This window comes from Pongo abelii, chromosome 9, assembly GCF_028885655.2.
Source record: "Pongo abelii isolate AG06213 chromosome 9, NHGRI_mPonAbe1-v2.0_pri, whole genome shotgun sequence".
Lineage (NCBI taxonomy): Eukaryota > Metazoa > Chordata > Mammalia > Primates > Hominidae > Pongo > Pongo abelii.
Window position 1 is genome coordinate 22,236,498 of NC_071994.2, and position 15,702 is coordinate 22,252,199.

General features: G+C 52.1%; 1 protein-coding gene across 8 annotated transcripts in view; it reads right to left on the reverse strand.

The window, feature by feature from the left end:
- The window catches only part of TSPAN18 (tetraspanin 18), a 203,970-nt gene that overhangs the window by 20,199 nt on the left and 168,069 nt on the right, over positions 1-15,702 (reverse strand). For 5 of the 8 annotated variants that reach the window (XM_054524452.2, XM_009246425.4, XM_054524450.2 and 2 more), the window contains 3 exons: positions 14,200-14,276; positions 5,667-5,739; positions 2,296-2,490 (listed from right to left, as the gene is read on the reverse strand). In XM_054524452.2, coding sequence (XP_054380427.1) covers positions 2,296-2,490; positions 5,667-5,739; positions 14,200-14,219 — 288 coding nt within the window. In that variant the 5' untranslated portion in view covers positions 14,220-14,276. Of the gene's footprint in view, positions 1-2,295; positions 2,491-5,666; positions 5,740-5,959; positions 6,135-14,199; positions 14,277-15,702 lie in introns of all 8 variants that reach the window. The other 3 variants (XM_054524453.2, XM_063728462.1, XM_009246429.4) reach the window with 3 other exon arrangements.

The window sequence follows — 15,702 nt, forward strand, 5'->3', positions numbered from 1 at the left end:
CAAAAATTAGCCGGGTGTGACAGTACGTGCCTGTGTTCCCAGCTACTCAGGGGGCTGAGGTGGGAGGATCACTTGAGGCTAGGAGGTTGAGGTTGCAGTGAGCTGAGATCACACCACTGCATACCAGCTTGGGCCACAGACTGAGACCCTGTCTCGAAAAAAAAAAAAAGGACAAAGATTGGGAGGACAGAGGCAGAGAGGAAAGGGAGCTACACAGAGATAGGTAGAAAGAAGGGGGACAAAGGGAGAGAGGTGGGGGTGGGGAGGGGAGGGGAAGGATCTGCCATCAGGCCTTGTAGAAGGGCCCCCAGCCTGGCAGCCAGGATCACCTCTCTCGGGAGGATCGTGGACACATCTCCTATCCCTGGGCCTCAGTCCTGCCTCGCATAGCACGGGAGGGAGGACGTCCTCGGGCGGCTGGCAGGTTTGCAGGCAGCCACTTACTGGAGGAGACTGGAGCCGCCCCAGCCTGCTCCCAGCCAAGAACACCAGCCTGGCTTCCTGTCTTGGCTTCAGAACCGAGCCCATTAACAATGAATGAGCCCCTGGGGGCCGAGGTGAGGAGGGGGAAAGGGAGGCTGGGTGTGTTCTGGGACCCATATCCCAGCTCCTTTTAAAGTCCCTTTGGGCTCCCCAGCCAAGACTTCTGCAAGCACCGTGACAAGCTGTAGAGAATTGTCCACCAGGGGGCGCTCAAAGTTTTTCTTTGTTTCTCTTCAAATGAAGTCTGCAGTGTTTGTGCCGTTGAAGGACAAATGGGCCCAAGGCTCCTTGTCACTCATTTCGCAGCTGACTTCACTTCCTTTGGATGGGCAGCATCTCACCGGGACACAAATGGGGCCGTGCAGTGTGCTCTCGTCTGGGGAGGAGGTATGGTGCCAGGTCTCTCCTCCCAGCACTGCTGGTGCTAGCTTATTCACAGAAACTTGCAAGGGAGCCCCCCAACCAGCCCAGGTCTCTGTGTCATTTAACTCCGCCCACGAATTCACCCATGAGGAGCATCCGCAAGTTGACCCAGACACACCCACACTTCTCTAAACAGGGCTGTTTTTAACTTACCCCGTAGCGGGACTGGGCTCAGCCCAGAAGTTCTCCAAGTCCAGTACCTCTTAGAGAAGACCCATCCACCCAGCACAGGAAAGCAGGCGGAGGCCCCAAGCGCCACTGCCCATGGGAATCCAGGAGACTCGAGAACTAGAAGACCCACTGCTTGTCTGGTTTGGCTGTGATCTATAGCTGAGCTGGTCGGCCCCCTTGTTTAACAAGAAGATATGGCTGCTCTGGGAGGTTGGGGAACTAGATGGGAGGCACACCCTTAGGGGATGGAGCAGGGAGTACACTCAAACCAAGCCTGTCCACTGCCCAGCTCATCCGCACGGCTTGGCTGCCTCCCCTGTGCCTGTCTGTGAGGGAAGGGACCATCACTCCTGGTCCCTGACACATCTTCAGCACCCAGTGAACTACATGCGCATGATAGGAGTTCAAGGGCTATTTACTTGATGAATAAGAAAACTTCAGAGGCCATATCATACCTGTTTCAGAACTGCATATCTACAAGGGGAAGGCCTCATCCACTAGGCATCTTAGTGATGTTACTAAAGAGTTATATATTAGAGTTTTTAATAGCAAGCAAGTGGAAAAACATCAAGGTCAATGTCAGTGCTCTCAGCTGACCATGCCTTGGAGAAACCTGGTTGTTCAGACCTGGACGCCAAGGACCCCTCCATCTGGGCCAGCTCACCCACTGCAGGCATGGGCCCACTGCAAAAGCAGGCTCTGGAAGCTGAGGCCACCAAGGCAAATGGAAAAGGCTGGGGACCGTCCCACCCCTGGAGGTGGGACGATGTGGCACAAACCTTATTCTGAGTTTCCTGGCATGTAGACACAGACTAGGTGTGCGTTAAGCCAGGGGCCCTGGATTGACTGCAGGAAAGCAGCAAAGTGAAGTGGGAGTGAGGAAGGGCTGCCCCAGGGAGAAAACAGGTCCCAAAGGCATGGGAAGAGGCAGCCTGAGGCACTGCAGGGGCCCTGGCCTAGCGTCTGTTTCATCCCCTCTGCCGCCAACTCCATGAGACTCTGGGCAAGTTGCTGAATGTCTCAGGGTTTCAGGACCATTGACTACTGAATGAGTGGGGTTGGACATGCTTATCTCCATGATCCCTTCTGCTTTGACAGCCCGCCCCAAGTTTGGGAAGCACTGGTCTGAATGGAAGCCAGGCAGGGCCTGGGAGTCTGCAGCCGATCCCCGACACCCCTCAGAGCACCCATGGGTGGGGTGGGGGCTGGGGTACTCACAAATAGCAGCAGACACTTGTTCTCACGGACGGCCCCACAGCAGCCCAGGAAGCCGAGCAGAAAGAGCAGGCCCCCCATGGCCAGGAGGATGTAGGTGCCCGTGAGGAGCAGAGGATTGGCAGCCACGATCTCCCGGAAGCCGGTGGGGTCCACCATGACCCAGATGCCGATGGCCAGCAGGCAGGCCCCGCCCAGCTGCTCAGGCCAGTGGAGGAGTTGGGAGGAGAAACAGGCAGAAAGGGAGGTTAGGCACTTCTGACCCACCACTCCCCTGAGCCAGCCTCAGGGTCGGAGGCATCAAGCACTAGGTGAGCCAGGCAGGAATTCACCTGCAGCCAGAGCCAGTGAGTCCCAGCCGCACCTTGAATTGCTTTGAATTTTTCTAGCTGCCGTGACCTTAAGTGCAACACGCATCCTCTAAATCCAATTTCCAACCCAGGACCCACCTCGGGCTGTACCATATAAAGGCTATTTGCCAATTTTATCTTTTCCTGAAATGTCAGACCTGTAGGATTAGGAGGTCATCTAGTCCAACCCTCTGATTCCACACAGAGGGGACCAACAACTTGCTGAATGTCACACAGCAAGTTCATGGCAGAGTCAGGGCTTGGTTGCAGGCCCCCTGACTCCAGTCTCAACACCCTAAACAAAGGTCCATGAACATGCTCTGAGTCAGCCCTATGCTGTGTTTGCACCACCCATGCTAGGGGCTGGGAAAACACAGAAAACACAGACCAAGTCATCGTCAATGTCCCCCACAGGACTCTCAGTGAGGTTCCAACTTGAGAGTAGGCTCCCCACTCTCAAATCCGTGGCTCAAAAGACTTCTTATTTATGTCTCCATCAAGATGGGCTCTGTATGCCTTATTTATCTTTGGAAAGAGGCAGTGTAGTCTAGAGAGAGAGCTGTGCCACTTATTAGTTGTGTGACCCCAGGCAAGTGTCATAACCTCTCTGAGCCTTTTAGCTTCCTTGTGGTCAAAAGAAGACTCAAACACCCTCAACCTAAGGCAGCCCTAATGAAGAAAGGATAGAAGGCATTTAGCAGATTTCAATAAATATCTGCTCCATTTTTCTTTTCTTTATTTTTTTATTTTTATTTTTATTTATTTATTTATTTATTTATTTTGAGACAGAGTCTTGCTTTGCTACCCGGGCTGGAGTGCAGTGGCGGGATCACAGCTCACTGCAGCCTTGACCTCCTGGGCCCAAGTCATCCTCCCACCTCAGCCTCCCAAGTAACTGGGACTACAGGCACATGCCACCACGCCCGGCTAATTTTTGTATTTTTCTGTAGAGACTGAATTTTGCCATGTTGCCCAGGCTGGTCTCGAACTCCTGAGCTCAAGTGATCCTCCTGCCTTGGCCTCCCAAAATGTTGGGATTACAGGTGTGAGCCACTGTGCCCAGCCTATTCCATTTTTCTTGGGCACAGATAAGTATTAGAAGCAGATCTGTTGTGGGAAGAACCAAAGTTTGGCACCATGGGATTTGCGGGCTGTAAAGTATTTGAAATCCCTTTGTGTGGTGGGAGGACCGGAGGCCCAAGAGGCCTGTGTGAGGGTTGACAGCTGGGCGACAGGAAAACTGCTGGGCTTTGGCTTGGCTGAGCAGGACTGCAAGCTGAAGAGAGCTGATGGCTTTGGGCAAGGGGCATTTGTAGGCAACCTTAGGGCAGGACCCAGCAGGAGAAAGAGAAGGAAAGACCTAACAGGCATGGCCAGTGACAGGGTTTCCATTTTTGCCATCTGCTGTGCAGTGTCTCTCTCCTTTTTTTTTTTTTCTTTTTTTTTTCTGAGACGGAGTTTCACTCTGTTGCCCAGGCTGGAGTGCAGTGGCACGATCTTGGCTCACCACAGCCTCCACCTCCGAGGTACAAACAATTCTCCTGCCTCAGCCTCCCAAGTAGCTGGGATTACAGGTACCTGCTACCACGCATGGCTACTTTTTGTATTTTTAGTAGAGATGGGGTTTCACCATGTTGGCCAGGCTGGTCTCCAACTCCTGACCTAAGGTGATCCACCCGCCTCTGCCTCCCAAAGTGCTGGGATTACAGACGTGAGACACTGCCTCCAGCCTGTGTCTCTCTTGTTGGTCTCCCACACGACCTCCAGGAAAATCTGTGCCTACTTATTGCTGTTGGAGATTTGGGGATTCAGCAACTGTATGCTAAACGCTTCAAGGAGGGCCAGCTCCATTTCGGGTGGGAACGCTGGGGCTGGAGGAAGGATGAGCTGGCCCAGGGTCACGCAGCTTGGAAGGTGGTGGCCTTGGGTCTAGAATTCAAGTCTGCAAGGCTTGAGGCTTTTTAGGATTATAAGGCAGGGAAGAGAAGCTAAGGGAGTTGCTGAAATGTACATTTTTTAAAAAAGACACAAAGAGATAGAGATAGAGAGGGAAAGATAGACACTGAGAGAGAGAGAGAGACGGTCAGTCCTGGCCAGAAAGAGGACCCCTCTTTCAAGAGCCTGCCCTGAAGGACATGAGTGGAGGTTTATTCACCCAGGTCTTGGCTGTACTAAGATCAAAGGCTGAGGCTGGACCAGGAAAGCCTGTGGGGGCCCAAGAAGCCAGGGCCACAGCTCTACTCCTGGGAGGGCCCATGAGTCTGGGCAGAGCCTTCGGTGGGCCGCCAGAGGGTGGGTGGGCTCAGCAGGTGGGTGGGCTGCCAGCAGGTGGGCCGGCCACCTGAATGTCCGGGGCTCTGTCCCTTCATATACAGAATCCGTAGGTTGGATGGAAATGGAGCTAAGCTATTGAGGACTGACCACATCCAGGGTACTTTGTAAACTAATCTTGCTTAATTTTCAAAAAGCCTGTTGAGGAAGGTCATTAAGAGATGAAGATACTGAGGTTCAGAGAGGTGAAATGTGTCTCAAATCACAAGCTGCTAAGATGCAGCACTGGAATTTGAATGCAGGTCTTCCAATCCCAGAGAGGTTTCTGATTATATCCTGTGGCTACATGGACTCAGCCGCTCCAGGTCTGAAGTCCATCAACTGCTCAGGGAGATAAGGTTGGGTGGGGCTCCCTCTTGTTGCCCTCTGATCACCCCCATCCCCTCCTTTCCCACTCCCCACGAGAGGTCAGATTCCAAGACAGTGGCTGGACCGAGGTCCCCTCCACCTTTTTGAGAGGGGCTGACCCACCCCAGGGCCTGTGTAAAATGTCTCTCCTAAGAAGGTGGGCTCTTCAGAGTGAGGTGGGCACTGCTGGGGGCCCCCTTCCATGAAAGCCTGGCTGGCAGGTACCCCTGCCTCTAGTGCCGGCCCCTGTGCTCGCCCTAGGGACTCAGCCCAGTGTGACTATTTCAAAGCAGCAGCCAGTTCTGCCCACCCAGCAGAGGCCTGGGAAGACCCAGGAATACTTACAAATATGAAGAAATTGAATACAAACATCAGATACTTCATGCAGCTCAGACAGTCGCCTTCCATGGTGCTCCACCTAAAAATACAAGGCCACCTCAGTCTTCCCGATGGGGGACCCCACCCAGGAAGAACCCCAGCCCCTCCCCAGGGGGTCCCCGCAGCCAGCCCCACCCTTGCAAAGGCTGGAAGAAGATGGAGGCCAATGATAGAGATGAGCATGCTGGAGCCAGCCTGCCTGGGTTTCAGCCTTGGCTCTAGCTTTCATTCGCTGTGGGACCTTGGGCAAATTACTCTACCTCTCTGAGTCTTGCTCTCTCCGACTTCAAAGCAGAGATTAGGAACAGAACCTTCCTCCTAGCGGTGTTGTGAAGATGAACTGAAATCCCACAGTAACATGCTTAGCACATCGTCGGGCACGTGGTAAGTGCTCAGCAGTCCCGCTTCATGCTGTTGCTCTACGGCAGGTGTGAGCTGGCCATTTCATAGATGAGAAAACCAAGGCCCAGAGCCTGGACCAGAAGGCAGGCCTGACAAACTTCCCACCATCCCACACACCCTCCAGCCACAGAACAGACCAGGGCGGTTGCTTGGTGCCAGTGAGATGGGGTGTTGCAGAGAAAAGGAGAGCAGCCTACCTGAGGATCTAAAACCTGCTTCTGGGGTCAAAGCCTCCCTGAGCCTTGGCTACCTCTACTCTGAGACCTCCAGCATCCCACCTCCCTGGGAGCCTTTCCTGTCTTCACCTAAAAGTATACCAATGGCAGCAAGTCATTGAACACAATTCCATTCAGCCAACATTGATTGAGCATCCGCTGCTTGCCAGGCACAGCCGGGGCTGCACTGAGATGTAAATGTCCCCCATCCCCCAGGGGAAGCTGAAAGCATCTGCTCTCATGAGTCAGACTTCAAGGTGCACAAGACATGTTCACATTCCATATTCATTATTTTCACATTTTCTTCATAACGGCTCTGAGGAGAGACTTAGGGCAGGGATTAGAGATCCATGCGACAGGTGAGGAAACCGAGACTCAGAATGAAAACGACATGTCCGATGTCCCACAGCTAGTAAGGGGAAGGGCCAGAACTCAAGCCAGTCCTGAGCTGCCGGCACCGCAGGTGCTTCCAGCAGGGGGTTTGTACCTCCATGACAGGACTCGTGCAAAGGGTTCTGGGAGTATGTGTTGGGGTGTGGATGGATGTGGGGGAGATGGTGTCTGATTACTTTCTACAGCTCCCACTTCCTCCCACAGGACATGACTGGACTCTACTTCCTCCACAAAATAAAGTTGCTAAGTCTGACTCAAAGGGTTTCTGGGAGGCTTATTATTAATATTAGTAACAGTAAAATTTGTATCAAAGCATCACATTGGACTCCATAAACATATACAGTTATCATTTGTCAATTTAAAATGAAGTCAGGAAACAGTAATAATCGTAGCCACTGCTTGGGGATCCAGCACTGTGCCCACGGCTTTGCGCATATTATCTCGTTTAATCCTTGTAACCACCAAGGAGGTATGTACTCTGATGACCACACATTCTTCCATCAGCCCAGCCCTCAGAGGGGTTAAGGGATTTGTCCAAGGCCACACAGCTTGTAGGAAGCTCTATCCCCTCCCCGCCCAAAACCACAATCCAACACTCTCCTCAGCAGCCAGACCAGCACCCTCGTATCATAAGAAACAGACGGAGCAGAGCGGTGCCTGCCTCTCACCTGCCGGGCCACTCCACCCCTCTCCTAATCAGTGATGACAGCACCACCCCACGCTGCATTTTGGTCTGAGCTAGAGGTGTTTTTGTTTGTTTGTTTGTTTGTTTGTTTAAATGCATTTGAATCCATGGAGAGACGAGCACAGACAGAGCCAGCTGGTGGGGAGTGGACACAGGAAAGGTTCCTGGTCTCAGGGGTGGTGCCTTGCATCCCTCCTCTCATTGTTTCTGCCAAGGTGCCAGGTGTCTGTCCACCAGCTGAGCTTGGCCAGGCAGACATGGCTAAGGTGCCTGGAGCCCATGAGGAAGGTCTGACAGGCACATTGGCTTTGGATTCGGCACTGGCCCTGGGGCCGGAGGGCTTTCCTCCCTGAAGGGACACCTCCTCCTTGCTGCTCTACTGGTCCCTATTGCAACTTGGAAAAATGCTGAGCAGGGGAGGCACAGGCGGGGCCACTCAGCATCAAAGCCAGGAGGGGAAGACACTCAGAGCCCACCTGGACATCCTCCTTCTTATCTTACTAGGAGGGGGAAACTGAGGCACCAAGTTACCTGGTGAGGAACGCAAGGGAAAATCATGGGGTGAACCTGACCCAGGGACTCCAGGCTCCAAGCCTTTGTCCTTCCAACAGTGCCCCAAGGGTTTCCCTTAAATTGTGTTGGGGGAATGGGAAATCAGGGTTTTCCTGAGATCATCCACCCAAGTCTCCACCCCTACAAATAATACTATTTATTGAGCATTTACTATGTGCCAGCTCCGTCCTGATACTTTACATTTACTAACTCCTAACAACCCATGAGATTAGTACTCTTATTATCCTTATTTTCCAGAGGTGGAAACTGAGTCAGATAGAGGCGAGGTGACTTGTCTGAGGTCATAGCTAGTGAGTGGTGAAGCCAAGATTGGAACCCAGGCAATCCAGCTTGGAAGGACAAAGGATGGTGTGTGTGTGATGGGGCAGGGGGGGGATTTGTCTTTACTTCAGTGAGCACGGCGTGAATTCAAGACATGCCATCTGCCTTCGGAGGTAAAATCGGATGACATCATCCTCTCTATCACAGGGGTCTCTGAAACATCTCCAGCCTCAGCCCTGCTCCTGGCCTTCTCTCTCATCCAGACATGGCCGCAGCCTCTGGGCTGGGACTGGCCTCCCTACCTCCCCTTCAATCCAGTGCTTCCCTGCTGCCAGAAGGAGCTTTCCAGAAAGCACATGTCACCACAGCCCTCTCTTGCCGGAACCCGACCTCTACAGGAGACCAAGCTGCCTCCTGCAGACCACAGGACCTCCAAGACTCACCATGGCCACCTCTTGTTATTCCTGCCCTGACTTTCCTATCACCACCATCAAAGGAGAGTCCCCCAGAGGTATCTCCCTGAGGCTTACTTGGTGCATCTGCTCATGCTGATCCCTTCTGTTTGGATTGCCTTTCCACCTACGCCAGTCCCACTTAATTCCTATGCATCCTTTAAGACTCGTCACAGGCATCACCTCTGCCAGGAAGCCTTCCCTGATTCCCCCCTCCTGCCCCCATCAAGCCCAGCTCAGTGCCTTCCCCTAGTATAATAGCCCACGGCTTCTGCTAACATCCACCACTGCCCCCACCAAAATATATACCATAACATCATCAGCCAGTGTTCCTGGTGAATCCCAGAGGAGCAGAATTGTGGCTGTGCCCTCCTGGGACACAGTAGGGTTGCACATGGTTTGGACTGAGTAAAACCCCTCCACATAGGGAGTGTTAATTCAGCAGTGTGCAGGAAACCTGGTGCTGGGCTAAGGCATGCTTCCAGTCATTCATATCCTCCTCGCCTCCAACAGCTAGAAAATGGAGCAACAAGGATTCAAACCCACAGCCATGCTCTCCTGTGCTCCCTTTCCTCTCTCTGTTGTACCCTCTCCTGGGTGAGGACAGCCCAGGACAGGGCTCTCCTAATGCCCTGCTTGCTCACCCTTCTCTCCTCAGATCTTCCTGAGGCCTGAAAGCCTAGAGCTGCCTGCTTTGGTGCCTGCCTGAGATGGGAGGCACCAGGACAACCTATCCCTTCCCTTTCTCCAGGCCCTGCCCTCCCAGAGGGCAATGGGCAGGGCTGAGATTCACTGGGGACCCATAGGGATGGCTGTCCTGCTGTCTGGCCAGCATCTCCTCTGGTTGGTTCATGCCAGTGCATACTGGCTGTTAAGCATCTCAACCATCATCACTGACTGTGGGGCCTTTGGCTCTTCCTTCATCATCAAGCCCAGGCTCTCTTCCTGCAGAATGGTCCCCCAGGATACCATTTCCAGGCCAGCTTGCCAGCCACATCCCTCACATCATCCCTGACTTTCTAGAAGGAACATCTAACTGCATCCAACCAGCATGGTCCTAAGCATGGGCTCTGAAGTCAGACACAACTGGGTTCGAATCCCAGCCCATCACATTTTCTACCTCTGTGTCTTTGGGCAAGTGACTTAGCCTCTTGGAACCTCAGTTTCTTCACCTATAAAAATGGCTAGTGTAAAGGGCTCCCCGCTGTACCTGCACAGAGCAGGGTGGACAGCTCTTATCACGTCTACACCTAACTCTACCTTCATAGGTTACTCATAGGCCTGCTCTTCCCTGTTAGACCAGAAACCCAGGACAATGCCTTGCACCGCAGAGCTTTCTGTTCTGACCCATCTCTCCTTTCAGCTCTTGGCTTACTTCAGCTCCATGCATCTTCAGTCACCCTGTGCCCTTTGGAAAGGGAAAAGAGGATAGGGAAGAACATTTATTGAGCACTGACTCATGGCCAGTCACATGCCAACTCCGCAGAACTGACTGCCTTTAATCTCTCAACAAGCCCCTAAAGCAGGACGTACTATGCCCATTTTACAGATGAGGACACTGAGGCTCAGAGAGGTCAAGTAACCTGGCCAGTATCACACAGCTTGTATGCACAGACTGGGCTTCAAAACCATCACTCACCCAACTCCAGATCCTGTGCTCTACCTGATCCAGGAGCAGATGCTCAAGCAGAGAATTGGGCACAAGGAGCACTTGTCTGGAGCCCAGGCTCCTGCTCTGTAAGTCACTGCTGTGTGACCTTGGGCAAATCACTTTCTCTCTCTGGCCTCAGCGCCTTCTTGTGTCAAATGGCAGAGCAGGAATCTGATGGCCTGACTGTTTCCTCTGCCAGGCCCTGACTTGGATGAACAGGCCTTTAGAGGCAGAGCAGCCACAACAGCGAGAGGCTGAGTAGTCCTGTGCAGGAGGCCAGGCTCTGCCATCCCTCCCTCTGCCCACCCAGGCAGAGCTTCTCTCCAGAGTAGGATCCAGCTTCAGCCGGCTCTGGCTCTTTAGCAATTAAGGGGTGTAATAAATACGGCAGCTCATAAATGGACTACCTGTATTTATTGTGTACCACATTCATTGCAGATTACATCTCATGGCCCGGGCTTGCGGAGTGCTGGGCTCCCAGACAAATGCAATCAAAGGAGACGTGTCTCCTGGGAAAAGCCTCCCACAACCTCAAAGGTGAGTCAGGTAGGAAAATAGATGATGTGAGCCCGGGGGCCAGTGAAGAATATGGAGGCCCGGGTTCCAGTTTCAGAGCAGGGTGGATGAGTAAAAAGAGGGCTTTGGTACCCAGCAGGGGATTGTGTCCCAGCTCTGCCAAGCTTAGCTGGTGGGGCAAGTTACTAAACTGCATACAACTGAATTCCTTCTCTGTAAAGTCAGGATAAAAATAATTCCTTCCTCGGCTGGGCGCAGTGGCTCACGCTTGTAATCCCAGCACTTTGGGAGGCTGAGGTGGGCAGATCACCTGAGGTCAGGAGTTTGAGACCAGCTTGGCCAACATGGCGAAACCCTGTCTCTACTAAAAATAACAAAAATTAGCTGCGGGTGGTGGCAGAAACCTATAATCCCAGCAACTCAGGAGGCTGAGGCAGGAGAATTGCTTGAACCCAGGAGGAAGAGGTGGCAGTGAGCTGAGATCATGCCATTGCACTCCAGCCTGGACAACAAGAGCGAAACTCCATCTCAAAAAAAAAAAAAAAAAAAAAAAAGCCTTCCTCATATTGTATGGAAAATACTGAGCACAGGGCTTGGCACATGGTAGCTAATAATAGTAACCACTGGCATACACTGAGTTCTTACTATGTGCCAGGGAACACACACAATTTCATTGAATCCTTGTAAAGCTCTGGGAAATAGGTAATGTCATTCCATTTTTCAGAGGAGGGAACTGAGGCTCGGAGAGGTGGAATCACTTGTCTAAGGTCACACAGTACAGAAGTTCCTGAGCCAGAATTTGAACCCACGCCTGTCTTAATCTGGAGCCACAACTCCTAATCATCATTCTCAATGAATGCGAATTCCCTTGCCCCATTCATCCATCCTCCTCCAAAGTGCAGACCTGTCTTCACACCACCTATGCCATTTGATCTCCCATTATTCTCCAGCAGGGACAGCCTCCTGGGCCATCACCCACCGCCAGGCTGAAGCCTAGAGGCCAGGGCTTGCCTGCGCCATCCCTATAGAGATCTTCTGAATGTGGGGACACACCTCCATAGCCAATTGGTCAGACTAGAATGACAGACACATGGGACCTCCAATCTCTGCCTGGCTGTTAGCTCCACCCATCCATGGATGACTTCTAGAAGTTAACTTCACTGCGCAGTTTCCTAATTTACTTCTAAAGGGAGGAGAACCATGGAGAATCTCTGGGGGGTGGGGTGAGAAGAAAATTGAGACTATGAGGTCCAAGAGCTTTGTTATTGCTCAAAAAAGCGGCACTTAGGAAGGAAATGGTGGGCCTGTCTGCTGTGGGACATGATGCCCTCCCTGGGGCCGGTGGTGGGAGGCCCGTCGAAGTCTCCCCATTTCCCTGAGCTAAGGGGGCCCTGAAGGGAGAGCAGCAGTGTGGGTGGGGCCTGTAGGGTCAGGTGAGACCCGGCCTATCACTTTCTTGCCTCATGACTATGGGTGAACTACATAACCTTTCCAGGCCTTTGCTTTCATGCCTGCAAAATGGGGACAGGAATGCTGACTTCCTCTAGAAATTGTGCTGAGCATGAAATGGTATCATAGAGGTACAGTCCCTCAAGCAGTGCTTGACACGTGGTGGCTCCATCCCGGCTCTGGGCTCTGCTCCTCCCTCCTGCCCTGCCACAAGGTAGCTCCTCCCAGCCGCTCTCCTAGACACCAGGCACATCAGCTTCAGCCTCAGGAGAGGGAAGCAGGGAGAGTGACTGTGTTCAATGCTGCTCAAACTGGGTTCCTGAGACTAGCAACATCCTAAAGTTATTTTCAACCTCTCATCATGGGCTGGCTCAAGGGGCAAGTGTCTTGGGTTTTGGAGCAATTAGACCACCCCCAGGTGGGGACCTTGTTTATTGGGTTGTTCAGAATATCTGGCCACCATGTCTGTATGACTTTGCAGAACAAAAACGAACATGCTATTTGGTGCATAAAATTCTTTAAATCCTGGGGCTCAGAGGGATGAAATGCAGGAGTCAGCGTCAGAGGCAAGCTTGACTTAGTGGGAATTCCACTCCCCGTTTGTACCCGGAAAGCACTGGAGAGCAGTTTAGGTGCTGTGGTCTCACTGTCCTTCCACGTGGCGTCTGCCTCAGGATCTGCTCTGTGGATCCCGTGGTCTGAAGGTTCATGTGCCTGTCACAGCAACCCTCATCTGGCCATAGGAAGGTCCTGTGCTTACAGATGGGTGTCTAATACAACATGACCCTCAGATGCAGCCAAGTGTTTCATGTAAAACAAAACCAGGTGTTTAAGGATGCTACGGTTTGAATGTGTGTCCCCTCTGAAAGTCATGTTGAAACTTAATACCAGATGTAATACGATGAAGAGGTGGGGCCTTTAAGAGGTGATCGGACCTCAAGGGCTCAGCCCTCATGACTGGATCAATCCACTCATGGATTAATGGGTTATCACGGGAGTGGGTTGGTCATCCCAAGAGTGGGTCTATTATAAAAGCCACTTTGGCATGCTCAGCCCCCTTGCCATGTGATGCCCTGCACCACCTTGGAACTCTGCAAAGAGTCCCCCGGCAGCAAGATGGCCTTCATCAGGTGCAGCTGCTTGACCTTGGACTTCTCAGCCTCCAGAACTGTCAGAAATAAATGGCTTTTCTTTTAAATTATCCAGTCTCAAGTGTTCAGTTATAGCAACAGAAAACACACTAAGACAAAGGATTTCAAGGGAACTTCAGGTAAACTTCTGACACCACTGTTGGTGTAAGTGCTGACTTAGATCCAGCTCTTGTGTAACTTATGTCACCAGCATATCAATAAAAGAAGTTCTTAATCATCAAAGCTTGGGAAGCACGATCTAGCCCAAAACCCTCATTTTGGAAATGAGAAAACTGAGGCTGAGAGAGGAAAAAGGAGCTTGGCCAAGTTCCAAAACCAATTAATTAGTCATGGATATGAGCTTGGAAGCCCAGCCCAGTGCCCTGTGGATACAGCACATACTCTATGTGCTACTTATTTATTTTGGGAGCATGCATCTGCCTTTATTAGAATGCATGTTTCATAAAGGCATGGACTTGTTTTGTTCACTGGCTTATTTCTAGTGTCTGGAGCAGTGCCTGGCACATAGTGGGTCCTCAATTATATATCTGGATGAATAAATGAATGAATGTATAGTGGGAAAAGAGCAAAAAGAGACAGTAGAGTCAGCAAATCAGAGAAATACACAAAGCCAAGTCAGAAAGAGAGGGAAAGACCGAAGGAGACACAGAGGCAGACAGGCAGATTGGAAAGGATCAGAGTGGAGATGTGACAGTGTCAGGTGATGGGGCAGAGGTATGCTGAGAAAGTAGAGGCAATTGCCAATGTGTCACCTGGGCAGTTCTTCAGACATCAGCAGGACAGACTCTCCCGTCAGCGAGGCTTGTGTATATTTCTTTTATCGGCCCAGCTTGTCCAATAAGAGAAAATATTCAATTACTACAGGAAGTCAATAAGGAGCAGCCCCATGAAAGAAGCTGTTTATGAAAACCCGCCCTCCAGATACACACACTCGGGGCAAGTGTCCTGCTAATCTAGGCCCATCAGAGTTCATGAAAAGCTCTCAGCACCTGTGGCCACTCCAGTGGGGGAGTGGCCTTCTGCCCAGATGGCAGCTCCTGGGTGCCTTTGCAGGTGCTGCCTTGGAAGGCACATCTTTAAAAGACTTGCAGATTCTAGCATGGACTTCATGTATGCTGACACAGCTGCATGAGGCTGATGGCCTGGGAGGAGATGATGGGTGTGAGTAACCTGCATCCCTGGATGCCACCCAGGCATCCACAATACCTCAGCAGAGAGAGCGCCAGCAGGGCCCTGTTCATCAGCTTCCTCCCGCAAAACCCAGACTCCCAGGAGAGAGAGATTTGATGCTGGAAAGTGTTTCTTGGCTTTGCATAAGGATTTGCGAGAAGGTTCCTTCAGAGGGCCAGCTCCCAGCAGTGGAAATGAGGATTCGATTTCAGAAGTCAAAACAGGCCCATATGGAGACTCCTGTTCTATCACTCCTGCGGGGAATTCCACAGCCAGCTCCTGCTCAAACTTTGGGTTAGAGGACAGTCCCAGGAAGACCTGGGACCTGGGGAAGCCTGGGCTGTGGGGGTGTTCCTAGGGAAGGAAGGGAGAGATATCCACACCTATTCAAAATCCCTCCCATTCAAGTACGAGCCTGCCTGGGGTCAGTGAAGGGGTGGTGGGTGAAAGATTCCTCCCCATTTACCCATCCCTCCCTTCCTCCCTCAACCCACCCCCCTCACCCACCTACCATCCACTCAGTAGACATACATTGAGTTGCTACTATGTGCCAGGGGCTGTGCAGGGAGTGCAAGGTGCAAATAAGCACGGGCACACAGGTGAGTGGTGGTGGTGGTGGCGGTGGTGGTAGCTTGGAGGAGACAAGGAAGCAGATAACAGCAGGGCTGGGGAACCCACAGTGAGGAGGACTAACTCCACCGGCATAACTCTGGGCTGAGGGGAGAGGAATCGTGGGGAAGGGGATGGCGAAGGCTAGTCTTGGGGGAGTGCAGAGGTAGAAATGGGAAGATAGAAAGGCAGGAGAAGAGGCCTCCCTCCTGAGACACGGCCACAGCCCCAGGAGCTGGCACCCCTATTTGGCCTAAACATACATATGTGACAGGCCCTTCAACTGCCTGCCCCATCTGTGTGCACCAGCTTCAGGTACTCCGTGCACTTGGGGTACAGTGCTGACATGCGTGAGCTCATGAAATGCTCAGAACAACCCTATGAAGTAGGTATCACACCATCATCCCCACAGTACAATGGGGAAACTGAGTCCAGTGGGAAAAGAGAGAGAATTGACTTGTCCAACATCACACTGT